This window comes from Gallinula chloropus (assembly GCF_964237585.1).
Source record: "Gallinula chloropus genome assembly, chromosome: 2".
NCBI lineage: Eukaryota > Metazoa > Chordata > Aves > Gruiformes > Rallidae > Gallinula > Gallinula chloropus.
Genome location: NC_140086.1, coordinates 15,558,968 through 15,576,591, shown reverse-complemented (window position 1 = coordinate 15,576,591; position 17,624 = coordinate 15,558,968). Strand labels below are relative to the sequence as shown.

Here is a 17,624-nt window from a genome sequence, read left to right as displayed (position 1 = left end):
AGACAGAGAAAACACTACTTAGGAAATAAAAAAGGCCAATGTTACAAACTGATCAGAAAGTACTGAGGAGTGTCATGTGGAAACCAGAGCTACGTCAGATCACAGCAAAAGAACTTTCTGTACCTTGACACAGATTTAGGGTGAGATGTATGAGAAAGAAAATGAGAGGCAATGCAGCACTGTACAAGGCTATTTAGCGTAAGTTCTGTGCTCTACTGGATTCACGACACCATTCAAGACCCCCCACTTAGAGCTTTTACTAGGGTAGGACAATATATCCCATGTATTCATCATTCAGACATACCTTTTTTCTCTTTTCTAAGCAAGCACGTTAAAGTTTTTCTATTACACTTTCAATTACTACAACATTTTAGGTCCTAAACAATGTGGGATAAGTAAGCTGTGTGCAGCAAGTCAGTCGCTGCACAGAGTAATGACTTACCCAGCTGATTATCTCTCCTTCAGCACTTTGTACCGCTGCAAATTACCACCTACACCATCTTAACAAGCAAGAGGGATGTACTCTCCAGGAGCATGTAATGAGGTGTGGAATAATGGCAGCAGAATAAGGAAAGCAGCTGGGGGGAGGCAGGGGCAGGGGGAATAAAACAAATGCAAACCATACCACAGACATGCTCCTTCAGAACCACGGCAGCACTCGCAATCTTTCTCTGCCCAAAGTTTCACAGTTCCAGCACTCACACGTTAACAACCTTCTTGGCATGAATAGTGATTTTAAAAAGTGCAGATCCTGAGGCAACTTCCCCTTCATGTGAGCATCCGATTGTTGTTACTCATGTTCCTGGGTAACTGCCCCATTGTAGAGCTACTCATAATTAACACTCCCAACTTCCCCTGTACACAGGGGAATTCTGAATCACTGAATCACTAAGGTTGGAAAAGACCTCCAAGATCAGAAAAGGCCACGAAGATGATCAGAGAGCTGGAGCACCTGCCCTACAGAGAGAGGCTGAGGGAGCTGGGCTTGTTCAGCCTGGAGAAGAGAAGGCTGGGGGGGGACCTCATTGCAGCCTTCCAGTACCCGAAGGGAGCTTATAAACAGAAGGGGAATCAACTTTTCAAAAGGGCAGACAATGGCAGGACAAGGGGGAATGGACTAAAGCTAAAGGAGGGAAGGTTTAGATTAGATATTAGGGGGAAGTTCTTTACAGAGAGAGTGGTGAGGGGCTGGAACAGGCTGCCCAGAGAGGTGGCAGATGCCCCTTCCCTGGAGGTGCTCAAGGCCAGGTTGGATGGGGCCCTGGGCAACCTTGTGTAGATCCAGGCCTGGAGGTTGGTGGCCCTGCCTGTGGCAGGGGGGTTGGAACTCTGTGATCCTTGGGGTCCCTTCCAACCCAGACCATTCTATGATTCTATGATCTAGTCAAACCATCCCTCTACCACCTATATTACTAACTAGACCATGTCCTTAAGTACCTCATCCAATCTTCTCTTAAACACCCTGAAGGATGGTGACTCCACCTCCTCCCTGCGGTGTGAAGTTTGACAGCCCTGAATAGAAATGCAAAGCCCAATGTAAAGCCAAAGTAACAGCTGTCCTTTTACTCTTGCTTGGCTTAGAAGCGAAGGATGGGGAGCAGGGGCAGGAGTCCAAACTGCAGGTTTCTACCAGCTACGGATCAGCACTGGGAAGCCTCTCATGGGAAACAGGCTCATGCTGCTGGAGAAAGCAAAGGGTCCTTCAACTTCAGCACCTTTTGAAAATCCATCCACCTTAAATCCCAAAGTCTTAATTGAAAACTTTGAGCCTAAATTACAGTAATTCCTTAATGTAGAATTAAAGCAGAGGCCAAAAAGTTTGCCTTTTCTCCTTGGGTTTTTTAAAAACATCCAAATATTTGTAAAAGGTAGGTGATCAGTCCAAGCACTACAGTACCTACACCTGCAATACCTGTATCTTTCTTCAAGTCAAAGGAATATTGTGAAGGATAATTCATTAACAATGAGTCATGGAAAGCAGTAAAGAATTGCACATTTTATTACAAACTTTCAGATAGAAGAATAGAAAAATATGTCACCACTGCACAGAAAAATGCTAAGTTAAACTAAAACCAGAAAGGGAACAGCATTTCAGTCTCTCTGTGAGTAGCTGTAGTGGATTAGTCCTGGCCTTATTTTACAAGTACATAAAGGAGACAAACATCACTCTTCAAATAGTCATAGACTCACAGAATTGTCTTGGTTGGAAAGGACCCTTTAGATCATCAAGTCCAACCGTCACCGTAACCTGCCAAAACCACCACTAAACCATTTCCTATGATCTGGGCTAAATTTGTCACCTCCTAATTCCAGTGACTTGTTATACTTAGCAAAACCATGAAAAATTAGCAGAAAAGAACCAACTCAATGCACAGACCCAGACTCTTTTGTCCAATTTTTAGCAAGTGATTTGGTTCTTACTGAACATAACACCTTTAAGCTGAAACCCACTTTGGGGATACAGGAAGGGGAGCAAGGAAATTATTATTTCCAAAATCCACTGTATGGGGAGGGAGGAAAGACAAACCACAAAACAAGTAAATAAAGATCTGCTTCCCTCAGTTTTGAAATTGGTGGGGGAAGTATGACGGCCTACACCCAGAAAGGATTCTCCTATATAGCCATGCTATATAGAAAAATAGAACATCATTTTGCTGAAGCTCTGGGCAGGTATAGAGAGACTGCTGGTCAGATGAAGGTTGGAGTTGGATTTTACCCTGTTTGGCTCCGCCTGAGAGCATTTGATTAAAGAGATCTGTAAAGTGCGTTTAGAGCTTTATGAATGAGCTACTTTTGTCACTGGCAATTTATCTGAATGAAGCCACAGTTTCCCATTTATGGATGTCATTCCTTCGCAAGGGATGAGCATATTCCAAGGCTACTCCAGCCTTTCATCCATGAGAACACCCACAGTCAGTCTGCCTGTCTGTTCTTTAGCAGACAGCGGGAGAGGGAGAGGAGGAGGAATCACCAGACTGCATCATGTCCAGAGCTGAGCCCTCCAGAGCCTTCCTCCTTCTGGGGAAGGGCACAGAAGAGGTGAACACACAGCTTCTGAAGGTGAGGCAGGGTTTTTCCTTTACCACAAGAAAAGGATTTCCAGCTAAAAAAAAAATCCCTTCCTTCTCAAAAGAGATCCTCCATCTGCTTAGGCCCTGCAGAGTTGTGCTTTTGCTTTAAAAGCACTGAAAACCCTCCAAGAGTCTTTTTTGGGATCTCCTGATTTTCCCCTTCAGGCACTAACTTCTCAAAAACAAGAGCATTTTTTAATTTAATACAGAAAAATGCACATAAGGAAAAGGGGTCTGCAGCAAGCTGTTTTTCTTATCTGTTTCATTTTAGTCAGACAGGCAACTGCAATTTCTTCCTTATACCCAAAGAGCTGCTACTGAGACTCTTTTTCCAAACAACCTTTAAGGAGCTTTTCCTGAAGTCTAGCTTCAGGTCTTCTTCTAAGATTCTCTCTTCCCTAGTTCAAACCAACTCTGCAGGTTGGTTGAAGGCAATCGAAAACCAAATTCTGCCATTGTCCCTCATTGGTGAGGAGGGGAAAATATATAATTGTCTTCAAGTCACACCTTTCCTCCTACTGGTTTTCCCTGCCACACCACTGAGTCAATCTGAAATATAAATACTTAAGCCTTAATAACGTTAACATGCATTTCCTAACTCGAGTCCTTTATTTCAAGATGTACTCCATCAGCACCTTACATAACTTTAGGTTGATAAGACCAGCTCTAAACTCAGGATCAACTCTAGGAAACTGAAGGGGCTGAGGGCCTGACAGCACCCAAGGATTATGTCCTGTAGAACTGAGTCTAAGCAGCTCTTATGAAACACTCACAAATCACCAACTTTACCAGAACCCAATTGCTCTGACCCTCTCAGCTGATTCTTCCTAAATCTATTTCAAGACTTAATGGCATTTGTATGGAAAATGTTCTACCTACAAATTAGTTACTTGCTAAAATACTTGTCCAGGTTCCTCTCCTTGCCCTGGTATTGGCTAACACTGGCTCCCCCCACCCTCTGCATTCTGAGCATTTTCTCACATCCCTGCTTTGGCTGTATCCCTTCTGCCTCAGTGCCTCTTCAATCTGCCAAATTAAACCCACCTCATCACTCCCAGATTTTAAAAGTCCATTAAAACACCAAACCCTGCCTCCAAATCAGCTGAAAGTATCATCCTAATACCAACAGGTATCAGCAGTATCATTAGATTTTGAAACAGAACCTCTTCCACTATTCTTCCATACAAGTCTCAATATTCATATATCGTCCATATGTCTCAGTAACACAACTCTTCATCCAGCTTCAGAGCACTTATCCCCCTTTCCCTCCTCACACTCCCGACACCTTTAACAGTTGCTTAATGCAGCATCTCTCTTCACGCTCCCCAACAACTGTCACTTAACTTGGATTTAAAGGTTTCTGTGGTGGTGGGAACTTGCTTGCTTTCAGGGAGGGAGGGTGGATGTTCTGTACAACGATGACTGCACAGCAACAAGCACATGATGAATGGTGCTGGCAGACACTATAGATCTTGAGATTACATTTACAAAGCAAAGTATTATTTAAAACAACGGTACTTAAGTGCTTGTATACTCCTAGCTCAATGGTAGAGCTGAATCTCAAGGAAAATAGCCACTTTTCCAGAACTTTAAAGAAAAGGCTGATGAGATCTGCCAAGTTATGAGAGTCAAAACTGAAAAAAATAGTAAGTGGAGCACCCAAAATGGAAAAATAACCACATCTGTCCTAAAAGACTCGGGAAGGAACAAAATTAATGCAATACACGGTGTATTTTTTCCACATGCTAGAACACAAACCCAAGTCCTTTCCACGTATACAGAGGAAGAGAATTTGTTGCCCTGCAGAAGTCAGTACACGGGAGCCGAGCTCTGTGCCCACGCAGATCCCTTACGGCGCCTGTATGCAGCTGGGAAGGAGAGCTCGTGGGGCACCATAGGGCTCCACTCCCCTCGCCACCTCCTGGGGGGCAAGCGGCCAGGAGACAGCTTGTCTGAGCACGCCTGATGGTACACAAAAGTCACCCAGAGCCATGGTAAGTCACTGGCATCTGGGGGCAAGCCTTGCCTTTTACTAGAGGGTACGCTGAGAATCCTGCCTTGAGAAGAGCCTGAAGGCACTCTTCAAAACACAGCCTGGATGTACCCAAAGTTTTGCACGGGCAGATGGAAACTCTTTGTCTCTCCATCTGTAGGCTCAAGGCTTAGCAGATCAAATTATGATCAGTCGCTACCTCTGTGCACTCTGCTGCCTACAGTGTCAAGCGTTTCGTAACCACTTGCTTCAGTGGGAATACTGCTGGCTGCTTAAAATTTTAAGCAGATCAATTACGGCTACATTAAAGCATATTTGGCAAGTACTTGAGTTACATGCAATAACAATTACTCTATTCTAAAAAGCGATCGAGTAAAAATAGTATCTTCTTACTCATGTGCCCTGTTCTGTGTGCATCACAGTCATATGCTAGCTTTTGCTATTCAGAGACAAAAAGCAGGCACAGGAGATACGCATCCAACCTCTAACAATCCTTAGAAGACTTTCATGTGTCAAGTCCTGGCAAACAGGCAAGCCCTGTTTTATATATTCATGACACAGACTTAGCTCCAGAATGCTAAGAGGTAAGTCCATACAGTCCACCTCCTACTCCCACTATAAAATGCCACATAGTTGACAGACAGAAGTCAGCTGGAACATTAACAAACTCAGGTTGGACATAGCAGGGACCTTACAAAAATGATCCTCATGTCCTTTCACCCATCTCAGGTCTTCATGAAGGTCACCAAGCTTTAACAGGTATTTCCAGGAAAGGAGATCAGACCTTTGGACAGCAGCTCTCACCAGTTCTTTGTCAAAAGCAAATTAAATCTCCAAGCACACCAAGCCTTGCAGTCAGTGCTTTCAGTCAGATTCCTACACACTTCCAGATGCTGCGTTTCAATACCAACTAGTCAAACATCCCAAGGCTTTTTTGCTTGCTGTCATTCACAGCCTACTTTAACTGGGCTGATCAGAGAGGGGATCTTCACATTGAGATCTTGGTTCCAGATCGAGATGGCTGCTCACACTGGCCAAACAAGCAAGAAGGATCTGCACTGCAAAACCCTTCCTGTATTTCCAGGAGATGGTACTCTATTAGTAACTCTGAATAACCCTAGAAAACACGGTATCTTTTCAAAGATTATGTCCAACCTGAGCCATTAGTACCACTTCTACAATACTGAAAAACAAGATTAAAAACAGCAAATGAAGATGACCTTAATTTGTACCATGATGTTTAGGATTATTTTGACTATCTGGCAGAAAACTTTTCCACAGTAATCAGTTTCTGTAACTCCTGTAACTCAAGCAGTTTCTAGTTTTGAGAAACTGGCTTTTGCCTATAGAATTACTTCTCCATACAGTCCTATCTCCAGTTAATGTCAGTCAGCACAGTTCCCCCAACCCATCACTTTGGACCGCTCAAATTTTCACATAAATACAAACTGATGCTAATGTTGCCTCCTAGTAAGTTCTGCTAGTAACTGCTGAGAAAGTAGCTTCAAGACTTTGCCCACTGCTTCTTGAATCTGCCTATCTGATGGCCACCAAATCAGCAGCATTCACACAGAGCAAAGCTGCTCACTAAACCAACCAGAAACGTCTCTACTTCACACCAAATTACACTATCAGAAACTTCCTCTAAGGCTGAAGTCCCAAAGTACATAACTGAAGTAATATTGGTGACTAGCAATCTGCTCCTGTTGATCTGCAACAAAAATCAGCATTAAGCAACTACAGATAGGCTGAGCCGAAAGCCAGGCAAGTGCTGAGCTGTGGGGTGCTTTGTCAGCTGCTGCTATTGATGAACTGTACCCGTAGGTTTGAGCTTTGAGCTCAAAGCTCAGACAGACATAGATGGCAAGTTGTACACTGTGGTACCTTCAGGGCCCTTCAGGGTGAGTTGTCTTTCTAGCCTCTCTTCTTGTAGTTGGCCAAAACTGAAGTGAAACACAGGAAGAGAAAAAATGTGTGACAATCTACTACGCTCCACATACATCTCTTACACACACCTCTGCAGTAGAGAATCTATTACAGCATCAGAAATGTATCAATAAAGCAGAATGAGTAACTTAGGAGTTTCATCTGGAATCAAACTAAACACCTAATTTGCTTGAAGGCAATGCAAATCTTGTTTATAGAGATAAGAAAGGTTCCTTAGCTGTCTACAGAATAGAAAAGCTAAGTCCAGAATAAGAAATTCTCTTCTGGTATAAATCCTTTGCCTTTAAGACCCTCATGCCACCAGGATATGTACACACCTAAGTTTACTCAGCTAAGACATTTACTTGTACATTTTTGATAATTTTCCTACTGGAAACTACTTATTGTATGTGTGACAATATCCACTTGCTGTCTCTTCTCTCATAGACTATAGCAGATATTGTAAACATAAAAGACAGTTTCTGTTACACCTGCTCTTGAGGAGACAGACTGCATATCATCACTATGCACGACAGACCTTGGAGCCTCAGCAACACAAGTTCTGCCTTCCTAACAGCAACAGGATTTCATGACAAAAAGCAGGCATGATGATGGGACAGCCAAACCACTTCTGAGGCATCTTCTCATTCCATTTTAATAACTGCACAGTTGGTACAAACAGCTCTTGAATTTACACTAGCAACAGAGAGGCTCATTGAAAAATGGAACAATTCACTGGGTAAGGCAAATCTACCACAAATCCCGTACAGGTACACAGGAAGGGGGGGATACTGGCAAAGGGGACTACTGAGCAATGCAATTAGCTCAGAACAAAACAGATCTTAGTGAACCAAGTAATGGAGGTCAGTAAGTTACATGCATCACATGTATACAGGCACATAATTTGAGCACTGATTACAGTACAAAACAGCCAGTAATTTGTTTTGCAAACTAATTTCATCCTCTATTAGCAAGAAGACTTGTGCAACCTTTTACAAAGCTTCTGAAAAGTGAAGCAAGTCCTCTGGATTTCAAGTTTGAGAGTTGCACAGAGTTGCAATCAAAGAGATAAGAAGAATCTACAGGAGATAAGAAGTAATAACAAAAAAAAAATAAAATCAGTGGGTAGATAGAGTGGAGGAAACCTAAAATAATTGCTCTCTGAAGGAAAAGTATCCACCACACATTGCAACTGTCAGTCACCAACTGAGTTAAACGCCAGACTAGGCACCACTGTTGCCCTCTGAGGATTTCACAGTGAATACAGAGAGGAAGTAGACAGCAAAGATAAAGAGCACACCTTGGTAAGAAACAAGTCTTCATTAGTTCCACTATTCCTGGAAGAAATTTGCCTTGCAATCACTGCTTAGGAGATTAGCTAGTCACACTCCACCACAAATTATATTTCCAAGAATGCCTCTTCTCAAGTCCTAATAGCAATTCTATCAGCAGCCAGCAGCACATCAGAAACCCTTCCTGAACACTGCTGAGCCTACCTAGCGCACAGAGAACGGCTCAGGCACTCGCACAGGTTGGGTCTGTATTCCAGCACCAGAGGTGCACTGTCCCTGGCACACATTACACAGCACTGCCTTTGCCCTACTCATGAAAGCTGGTGTCTGCTGAACATGTGGCACAGAAACGCCTGCAATTCAGCTCTGGAACCAGGCTTTACTTCCTGCCCCATGAATGATGCAGAGAGTCATCAAAATGCAAAGAAAAATACATTTATTCATTCTCACTTGCATAACTAGCCTGCAGTCTGGCGGCTGACTTCTGGTTTCAGTCCTGGCTTTCTCTCAACTGCCTAAAAGTTACCTCCTTCATCATTGTTGCAGGCTGCCCCTTCCCTTGGACATTTAACTGAAGAGCCTGGAAATGCCTTCTTTACTTCCCCCAGTAAAATTTTTCACTCCTACTGCTTACTCATACCGCTGCATCCCACTCACTGTAGTGCCCCAGCTGATCTGTGTAGCGACAAACCGTTAGCTGAGAGCATGCAATTATTTTGCTAGAGGACAGATTCAGGAGAAAGCTTCTATTTACACACATTACAATTCTTCTTTCTTTATGTTTCTGAAATAGCATTATTAAAAGTCTCTCTCTTGCTCTTAGTAGGCTATTTGTAGAGAAGCAAATCAACTCAACTAAAATCCCCTCCGGGGGGGGGAGGAAAAAAGAAAGAAAAAGCCACAAAACCAGGGCAGAGGAGAGCAAATGAGTGGGGGAACAGGGAGAAGTAATCATCTGAATGTTCAGCTTCAGAGCATGAGCTGGCGAGGTTCTGTGTGATGTAGAGACGGACAGAACCGCACTACAGACAGGCTGCAATCCACATCAAACATCCTCCTCACACCACACACAGCTTGCAAGCAGATTAGATGCTGTAACTGAACACAGAGTTCACTTCAATACAAGTTCAATCCCCCTGTCCATTTGCTTGCTTCGCCCAGGAGCAGCACGTATTAGCGCGGTCTTATGGTTCCAGTCAACATACCTGCTCTTTAACGCCAAGTTTAGCTCACACTGCACTGAGAACATGCAGCTGACAGCAACTCCCTCATCATTCTCTTTGCAGTCCTGTCACAGGACACTTCTGGAGGGAGAAAAAGCACCCTATGCAAAGTTGAGAGAACATACAGCCTACTCAAGGCAGAAGACACTCAGGGTGAGATCTGTAGATCCGCTTCAGGTTATCCTGAAGGTCTCCCTCAGACCACATTTTACCTTGTTTGTGCAGGTCACTACAGCAGTTTCCAGTCCTACCTTGCTGTGGGGAACTGGTATTTTCCAGGATGGTATTTCTACAGCTGCAACCTAATGTTGGGCCCCTTCTTCCACCCAATACCACTGACCTGACACAACAGACAGCTCCTCTTACAGAGCAGTATCAGTTCTTCTATACTGGGAAAGACAGCTACTTATCTTGTATATCATGACCCTGTCTGATAATATTCTTATAGCTCAGTGCCCAATTCCCCATCTCTCTGTATTTCTGGGTTGTCCTGGATGAATTCTCTTCTCAAATTACTTGATGCAAATCAAGTTCTTGTGAGTGGAATTGTTCTGGATGCACAAAAGACGAGCTAGACTTTTGTCATAAAAGCTCTCCATAAGCCAGCAGTGTGGCCTCATGTTCAAGAAGGCCAGTTGTATCCTGGGGTGCATTAAGAAGAGTATGGCCAGAAGGTTTCCCTCCCCCTCCCCCTCTACTTTGAGGTACTGTGTCCAGTTCTAGGCTCCCCAGTTCAAGAAAGACAGAGAACTACTGGAGAGAGTCCAGCAAAGGGCTACAAGGATGATGAGGGGACTGGGACAGTCATATGAAGACAGGCTGAGAGAGCTGGGGCTGTTTAGGCTGGAGAAGAGAAGACCGAGAGGAGATCTTATCAACACTTATAAATATTTAAAGGGTGGGTGTCAAGAGCATGGGGCCAGACTCTTTCAGTGGTGCCCAGTGACAGGACAAGGGACAATGGGCCCAAACTGGAAGTTTCACAGGCAGTTCCATCCGAACACGAGGAAAAACTTTTTACTCTGAGGGTGACAGAGCCCTGGGACAGGCTGCACAGAGTCTCCTTCTCTGGAGATATTCAAACCCTGCCTCAGTGTGACCCTGTGCAATCTGCTGTAGGTGATCCTCCCCTGACAGGTGTGTTGGACCAGACGATCTCCAACCACTCGGTGATAGCCTGGGTCAAAGTCTAGCCCTTTATGCCACTGTGTAAGGAAATGGCATGAGAGCAGGGTGCACACGAATCAATCTTTCCTTGCAGGTAGGAGTTACCCAAGGTTAAAATCTGGACCTGGGGAACTGTGTTGTGTGTGTTTCCTTCTTTTATTTTAAGCATAAAACCCTACAGCTTCCTAGTTCTGCCTTGTCCTTAGTTCCTTTTTCACCTTCTCCAAACCATTCATCAATGTCTAAGGATTCTCCCCATGGTCATCTCTTCTCCAAGCTAAAGAATCATACTCTTTGTAGCCTGCCCTCAGAGAGCACAATCACCAACCAACTGTCCTTTCCTATATCCTTTCCAGTCCTGTCCCCTTTTGGGGGCATAGCAAGCAGAACTGCAGGGTGTACTGAAATCCAAGAGCAATACACAATGATATAGAAACAAAGATCTTTCTTGACTTGCTCTGAGTTCTTCCTCATTGTGCCTGAAATACTATTTGGTATTTTGACTACCACCAACCACACAGTTTCAGAAGACTTCAAAACTACCCCATTTTCTAGACCTTTTCTCCACCTTTGCCTTTGGCAGCTTCCAGAACTACTCCCTCCACATTCTCTGCATGCTTTGAACAAACAATTGAGGGCTGGACTGTTCAACTGTTACTCTGCACAGATAAATACCTGTACTCATTCAAAGGCAACAGTTTTCATGAGAAATAACCCCCAAGAGAATTGCTCAGTCCCAACCTCTAAATATCTTTTGTGCACATAAAAGAGAAGTCTTTGCATCTGAGATCATACAGTTTGGACAAAAAGAGAGATGAGACAGGGCACAAGAGGGTACAGCTGTCTCAGCCAGCACAGCAGAGAAAGCTGGCACCAGAACCAGATACAGTATCCCTAACAAACCCAGAAACTCAATACTGAGTGCACTGAGCACTCCAACAACTCTACCACCTCTGCAAACTAGCTGTAGCCCTTTCAGAGTCCAATGAGTACAACAAAAAGTTATGGTGCTACCCTGATACCGAGGTCTGCACTTACTTGCAAGCCTACACAGATGATGTGTTGGACAGAAAGCTCTCCAGGGCCATAGCTGAACAACCAGCACCACTTTGCAACTCCAACATCAAGAGACCTCATCAGTACTTTCTATTATGTTAGTAAATGCATCTCTTCTCTAACTCACCATTTGCTCACTTGCCTTCTCTTCTTGGTGGAGAAAGCACATGAACTTTCAGAGCATCATTCTTTCCCTTCGACCATACATCACTGCCAACACTCAAAGAGACTTCAGTGTCCTCTGTTGCCACAGCTTCACTTTGAGGTCACTAATTCCCACAACAGAATGCACCTTCTGAACTTCAGCTCCCTGTCGCCCTATATGATGCCTGAGGAGCACAGTACACCTGTTCAAAATGAGGACTTGCAGTCCAAAAGAGACTCCTGGCCTTAGATATCTACATTATTCCTTTGGAGAGGGATCATTGACTATGTATGTTGCTAAAGGCAGATGCAATGCACTGTGACAGAGGTGACTATTTCAAGTGTATCAAACTAGATAGGTAAGTTTTAGCAGGCGCTGCCACCAAGCTGTATGCACAGCTGTGAGGTGGGAGGGTGGTGGTGGGTCAAGAAGGGAAGCCCCATCTTCTGAAGGTGCGCTGTTGCGAAGCAAGAAAGGAGCATATAGATGTTACAGCCCAACAAGAAGGCTGCCACGTACACGTGGATGGGAAAAGACCTATGTTGGAGTCTGGAAACCCACCACTGTGGATGCATTTTTGCCATAAGTGATCACTAAATAACATACAGAACTGGTACCAAGACCAAAGGTTGAAATTGTGGTCTTACTGCTCTCTCTGTCCTGTGTGCACACCCATCACTGATCTTACCCATCTCCTCTGCTATGACCCGATGTGACAGTTTCAGCTGGAGAGGTAGTTGCATGTCTCAGCCTTGCTTCCAACTGGCAGCTCTTCCCAAGGCACAAGTCAGAGTCCCTCAAACTAAGGAGTGGTTGGAAATTATTGAAGAAAACAAGCACATTGATGGAAGCACATGCTGCTTTTGAATGACAGGGTTTGTCACTTCTTTGCTCCACAGGCAATTAAGTGTGCTGAAAACCCATGTATTAGATCACATTCTCTGGAAACTGAGATGCGGAGACATCTAGGCTGAGCCCGGAGTGGGTGTAGGAATACAACAAAGTTGATTAACAGAATACCTGTCAAAGGAGTTGTACTTTTGGGCACACCCTGGAACTGCATGATAGGTGCCTACACTGAAACCTGCTTGAAAACTGTCTTTTGGATAGTCCTGAACTTGCTTTAACATTCCTGGCAGAGTTGGCACAGCACACCTATGAGCTCACCATATCTCAAGTCTCTGAGGAAACACACAGCATCATTCAATGTCCATTGGAGTTGGCTGAGCACTAAGGCTTTCCAGCCAGATATATCATGTTGCTGAAATTCAGAGTATCACTTTGATAGAAGTTAGTTACAAACTGCAAATAACTTGAGTCTTGAGGCAGCTAAGATGCCACGCTCCAGAATGCCCTAAGGTCCTTTGAGCCTCTAGCCCTCTTGAGGATTACCGATGGGTAAGGCCAGAGTCACTGTCATTTTCTGTCAGCAAGACTCCACTTCTTAGTTAAAAAATATTCTCCTGTAGGTAGATCCAGTATTCTCCTGTAGGTAGATCCTGTGGCTCTTCTGTAGCCAACCCATGTTGGCTACAGAAGAGCCACAGGACAGAAGTTGTTTACATAAATTTCCAGGATGAGACCAGCAACAAACACACGTATGTACTTTCAGAAGCCTATACACAGCAGGAAAGGTGCTAGACCAAACTTCATCAAACACTATGAAAGAATTCCATGGTATAATGAGCACCCTTTTTTTTCCTCAGGAATTTCAAAGACACCACAGGTCAGAGCTGCAGGGGATCTGACAGAGCTGTGTGGGATTACCTGCATGTTTACATTATCTGCTTGTCAGTCTCTCACTCTCTCGTGCAATAAATGCTGGGGCGGGGGGGGTGGAAAGAAAACACTATTCCTCTTCCCCTTTGTATCTGCTGCACAAGAGCAAAGAAAAAAAAAAAAAAAAAAAGAGAACACTGTTGCAGAGATCAAAAGCCTTTTTCTCCTGGCTCTGACCTAGTTCTTTCAGTCTTACTAGAGGGGAAAAAAAAAACCAAAACCCACACTTAAAGGAACACTGTCAAAACTGTTTGGTCTAAAAATAGACTTACCTTGGCAGTGCTCCCATCTAGATGGGCGCATACTAAGGAGCACAAATTCCCTTTCCCCATCCACATACCGATCCTTCCGTCGGTCAGGAAGCGCTGGTACTACGCAGCCCAAAGGATCTTCCAGTCAACATAAGCTCTTCTGGGACACTCAGCTATGTAATACATATAACTGGCAAGGAAGAGCAGTATCCTCCAAATTCCTAGTTCATATGTGCAAGCCCATCACTGCCAGCTATCCCAGTAAAAAACTTGGGATGTTTTCCTTAAGTAAACTGCTGCATGTTTGTTGCCATAACTAAACACCACGCTAGGACAGCATTAACGTAATCAAATTTGAGGAAGATTTCAACAGCCAGATAAAATGAAATCAGAAATGTTTCAAAGGTTCTGCACAAACTAGAAGTTACACGGCATTTTCACTTCAGCCACACAGAGCATTTCTGAAAAGAGAAACACAGAGTCTCTGGCTTGGTGGCTGAGGCTGTCAAACGGGCGGTTTCCGCAGAACAATAGCCATGGCAGAGCTGGTGGGACAGCGGGATGTGGGATGCTGGCTCCAGCCAGGAACTCCCATGCTCTAGGATCTGTGGATCCCTTATGCCCCAGGGACCTCTCAGCTCCCTGTCAGCTGCATCCCAGAGTCAGCCTCTTGCAAGTTCGCACAAGTAGCCAGTTGGCCCAGAAGCCTTGCTACACTCTATAAAAAGGCCTGAAGACCCAGGCAGCTCACCCTAGCCAAGTTCCTAGCTGACTAAGGCAGAGACTGGAAGGCCAGGCGACCTCAGCTTAAACTAGGTTTTCCAGGCTCTCCTTATTTCCAAGCCTCCAGAGCTGATGTACAGATGGTTATGCTCTCAAGATCAAGCAGCAAACCAGGAAAATATTTCTCAAGTGAACACAAATAAATCAAACTACTAGAATAATAATAATAATAAAAATAAAGCATTCTGGGTTTCCCAAGTCCAAGGCATTTGAGTTCAGCAAACTGGCCTTTTTCTACAAAATGATCAATTTAGAAGATTCCACAGCAACTTTACTTCTGACAAGAGGATGACCCTCACGCTGTGGCGATCAGAGCCATGAGTAACTTCTCAGCTTCCCAAACAGAAGCTGTGGTGCCACACATTCACTGCCTGAGGTCACAGTTCACGACAAGACCATGGCTCACACCCAGGGCTGCAATGTAGCACTGGATGCATTAAGACCGAAGCACGCTTTTAACCACAGTCACACAAAGAAAAGTTCCAACACACAAAGACAGTTCCAACAGAAAGTGATGGGTAAGAAAAGCCCTTAAATGTGTATGCACTCTGTTTGCACAAGGTAATTGCGGCCACAGGCTACTTGTGTCAAAGTAGTAAGCAGTCATCTTACTGTGCTAGTGCAAAGGTACTAGCAAAGGCAAGAAAGTTAAGGGAGAAAAACCATGAATGGGAGGAAAGCACAGGCAAGAAAGCCTGTTCTGAGAGAACACAGCAGGGGTGCATCCTGGGGGAAGGAAATGGGAAGAAGGAGTTAAAGAAAAAAAGAAACATCTCGAGAGAAGGGAAAGGCACTGCTTCCCAAAGCTTTAGCAGAGCTTTCCTTCATTAATATTTACAACGCTTTTAGAGATTCTCAGATGGAAGGCACTGCAGATATGACAGGAATTATTACAGACCTGAAAATATCTAGCAAACAGACTGGGAATGAGTTCCAAGTGCATAAAGGAGGATGACATTAGAGAGCACGCTGCAATAGGGGTTGCTGCTGGCATACGAACCATCTGGTGCATGGCAGCCCTTTCCATTTACTTACTTACCCACTACCGGGCACGCATGCCCAGTTCACATTGCTAAGTTTTTGCTACAGAAGCAGCAAAGCTTTTATTCAGGACCACCACGTTCCTTTTCTTATGTCATTACAGCCTTCAAAACTGCCATTCAGTAAAGCAGCTCATGCATAAGAAATCTGACTCATGTTGAGGCTTACAGCTTAGGATGGACAACTCTGGATGCACAGACACATTTTGGGACATAGTGGGCTTGTTTACCTTTACTTGCAGCTGTTTTTCAGGGATGTTAAGTTGCCCACTGCCATTAGTAAGCCCAAGTTTTTGCTGGACTATCATTTGTGGTGCTCACCTGCATACTCAACAAGAGACAGCTTCAGCATGATTTTCAGCAATAAAGCAAGTGGTCTCTGATGGAACTGTAGATCTCAGCGTATCTGAGAAACAAAGCTCAAGGTGGTCTTTCAAGATGAGCACCCAAAAAAACCCCAGTATACCCCAAATTCAGCATAGGAGAGGGTTCAGACAGCTGGTTTTCACACCAGACTTCTGAAACTTTCCCAAGGGCACAGAAGAAAGCAAGAAAGAAACCCTGGTATTTAGAATGCTTCACTCTTAAGCACTAGAAAACCAACTGAATTTTGGAAGCAGACAGCAAGAAAATGGATTTGCCTTTTCCTATAAACCTTGCCACATCTCTCCTCCAACTTCCCAAAAGCCCCGTGGAAAGGGAACAGGCAGCCAACGTCAGACTGCTGCAGGAGCCCAGCATCTACTGGAAGCCCTCAGAAAAGCGTCCACCTTTCTAGCCCTTGGTAGGCACCACCTCAATTACCGGGTACTCCCCCAGGAGCCGGGCATCTCAGGAACACCTCCCGGCTCGCCGGGAGCCGGGACCTCGGCCCTTGGGCTCCTGCATCTCCTACGGGGGAAGGAGGGGCCGAGCAAACCCCAGCGCCAAGAGCTCCGCGCCCACGCGAGAGAACGACCGGGGGCTGCTTAAGCTCCGTGGCTATCACAGCCTCGGGCACCCCGGGGATTTGGGCGGCACGGGGACGGCGGCGCCCCGGCTCCCGCGGGGGAGGGCGGCGGGGCGGGGAAGAAGCCCGGCGAGCTGAGCGGAGCCGCCGGGGCCACTCCGGAGGGAGGCGGCGCAGGTCTGCTGCCCTCGCCGGGAGAGGCGGCACCTCCGGGCCCGCCGGGAAGTTGCCGGACTGAAGGCTCCGGCTGCCGCAGGCTGCGCGGGCAGCCAGCGCTGCCTTCCCCCGCGGGCCACCGCGGCCCGACCCCGCGCCACCTGGCCCGGGGGCGGGCACGGCGCTGGGGGCTGCTGGGCCGAGCGGGTCGGGAGGCGGCCGGGCGCCCCGCGGGCGAGGCCGGTGCAGCGGGCGGCAGAGCGGCCCCGCCGGCGGGCAGAGACCCCCTTCCCCCCGGGGCCGGGCCGGGCCGGCCCCGCCGCGGCGCAGGTGAGTGCCCAGGGGAGGAGACAGGGGAGGGACCCCGGGGGCGGCGGGCAGGGGACGCGGAGCCCTTACCTTCCACCGCCATCCTCCCGGCCTCGCATAGTGCGCCGGCCGCCGACCCGGCCCCGGCGGCGCTGACCCGGCCGCCCCCCCGCCCGCGCGCGGGCTCCGCTCATCTGCAGCCGCGACGATCAACCTGCAGCGCTCCCGCTGACAGGCGGGCGGAGCCGCGCGCCCGCCCCGCGGCACCCTGGGAAATGCAGTCCCGCGGCCCGGCCGCTCCCGGGCCCGCCACGCCCGGGGCGCTGAGCGCCCGACGAGGCCAACGACCTCCCACGCCGCCGGACGAGCTCTCACGCCCTTTGTGGGGGACTGGGCGGCGTCGGACGCCTCTGCCGTTACCTGCCGAGCCGAGGAAGGGTGGGGGGTGTTGGTGGCTGGGTTATGAGAAGCCGGAGGGCTGGTG

General features: G+C 46.5%; 1 protein-coding gene across 1 annotated transcript in view; it reads right to left on the bottom strand.

Annotated features, from left to right (window-relative positions):
* The window catches only part of SAMD12 (sterile alpha motif domain containing 12), a 171,902-nt gene extending 154,624 nt beyond the window's left edge, over positions 1–17,278 (bottom strand). The window contains exons 1-2 of the mRNA XM_084280399.1: positions 17,231–17,278; positions 16,048–16,132 (exon numbers count right to left, since the gene is read on the bottom strand). Of these exons, the coding sequence (XP_084136525.1) occupies positions 16,048–16,078 (31 nt within the window). The 5' untranslated portion in view covers positions 16,079–16,132; positions 17,231–17,278. The remainder of the gene's footprint in view (positions 1–16,047; positions 16,133–17,230) is intronic.
* Between the last annotated feature and the right edge of the window lie 346 nt (positions 17,279–17,624).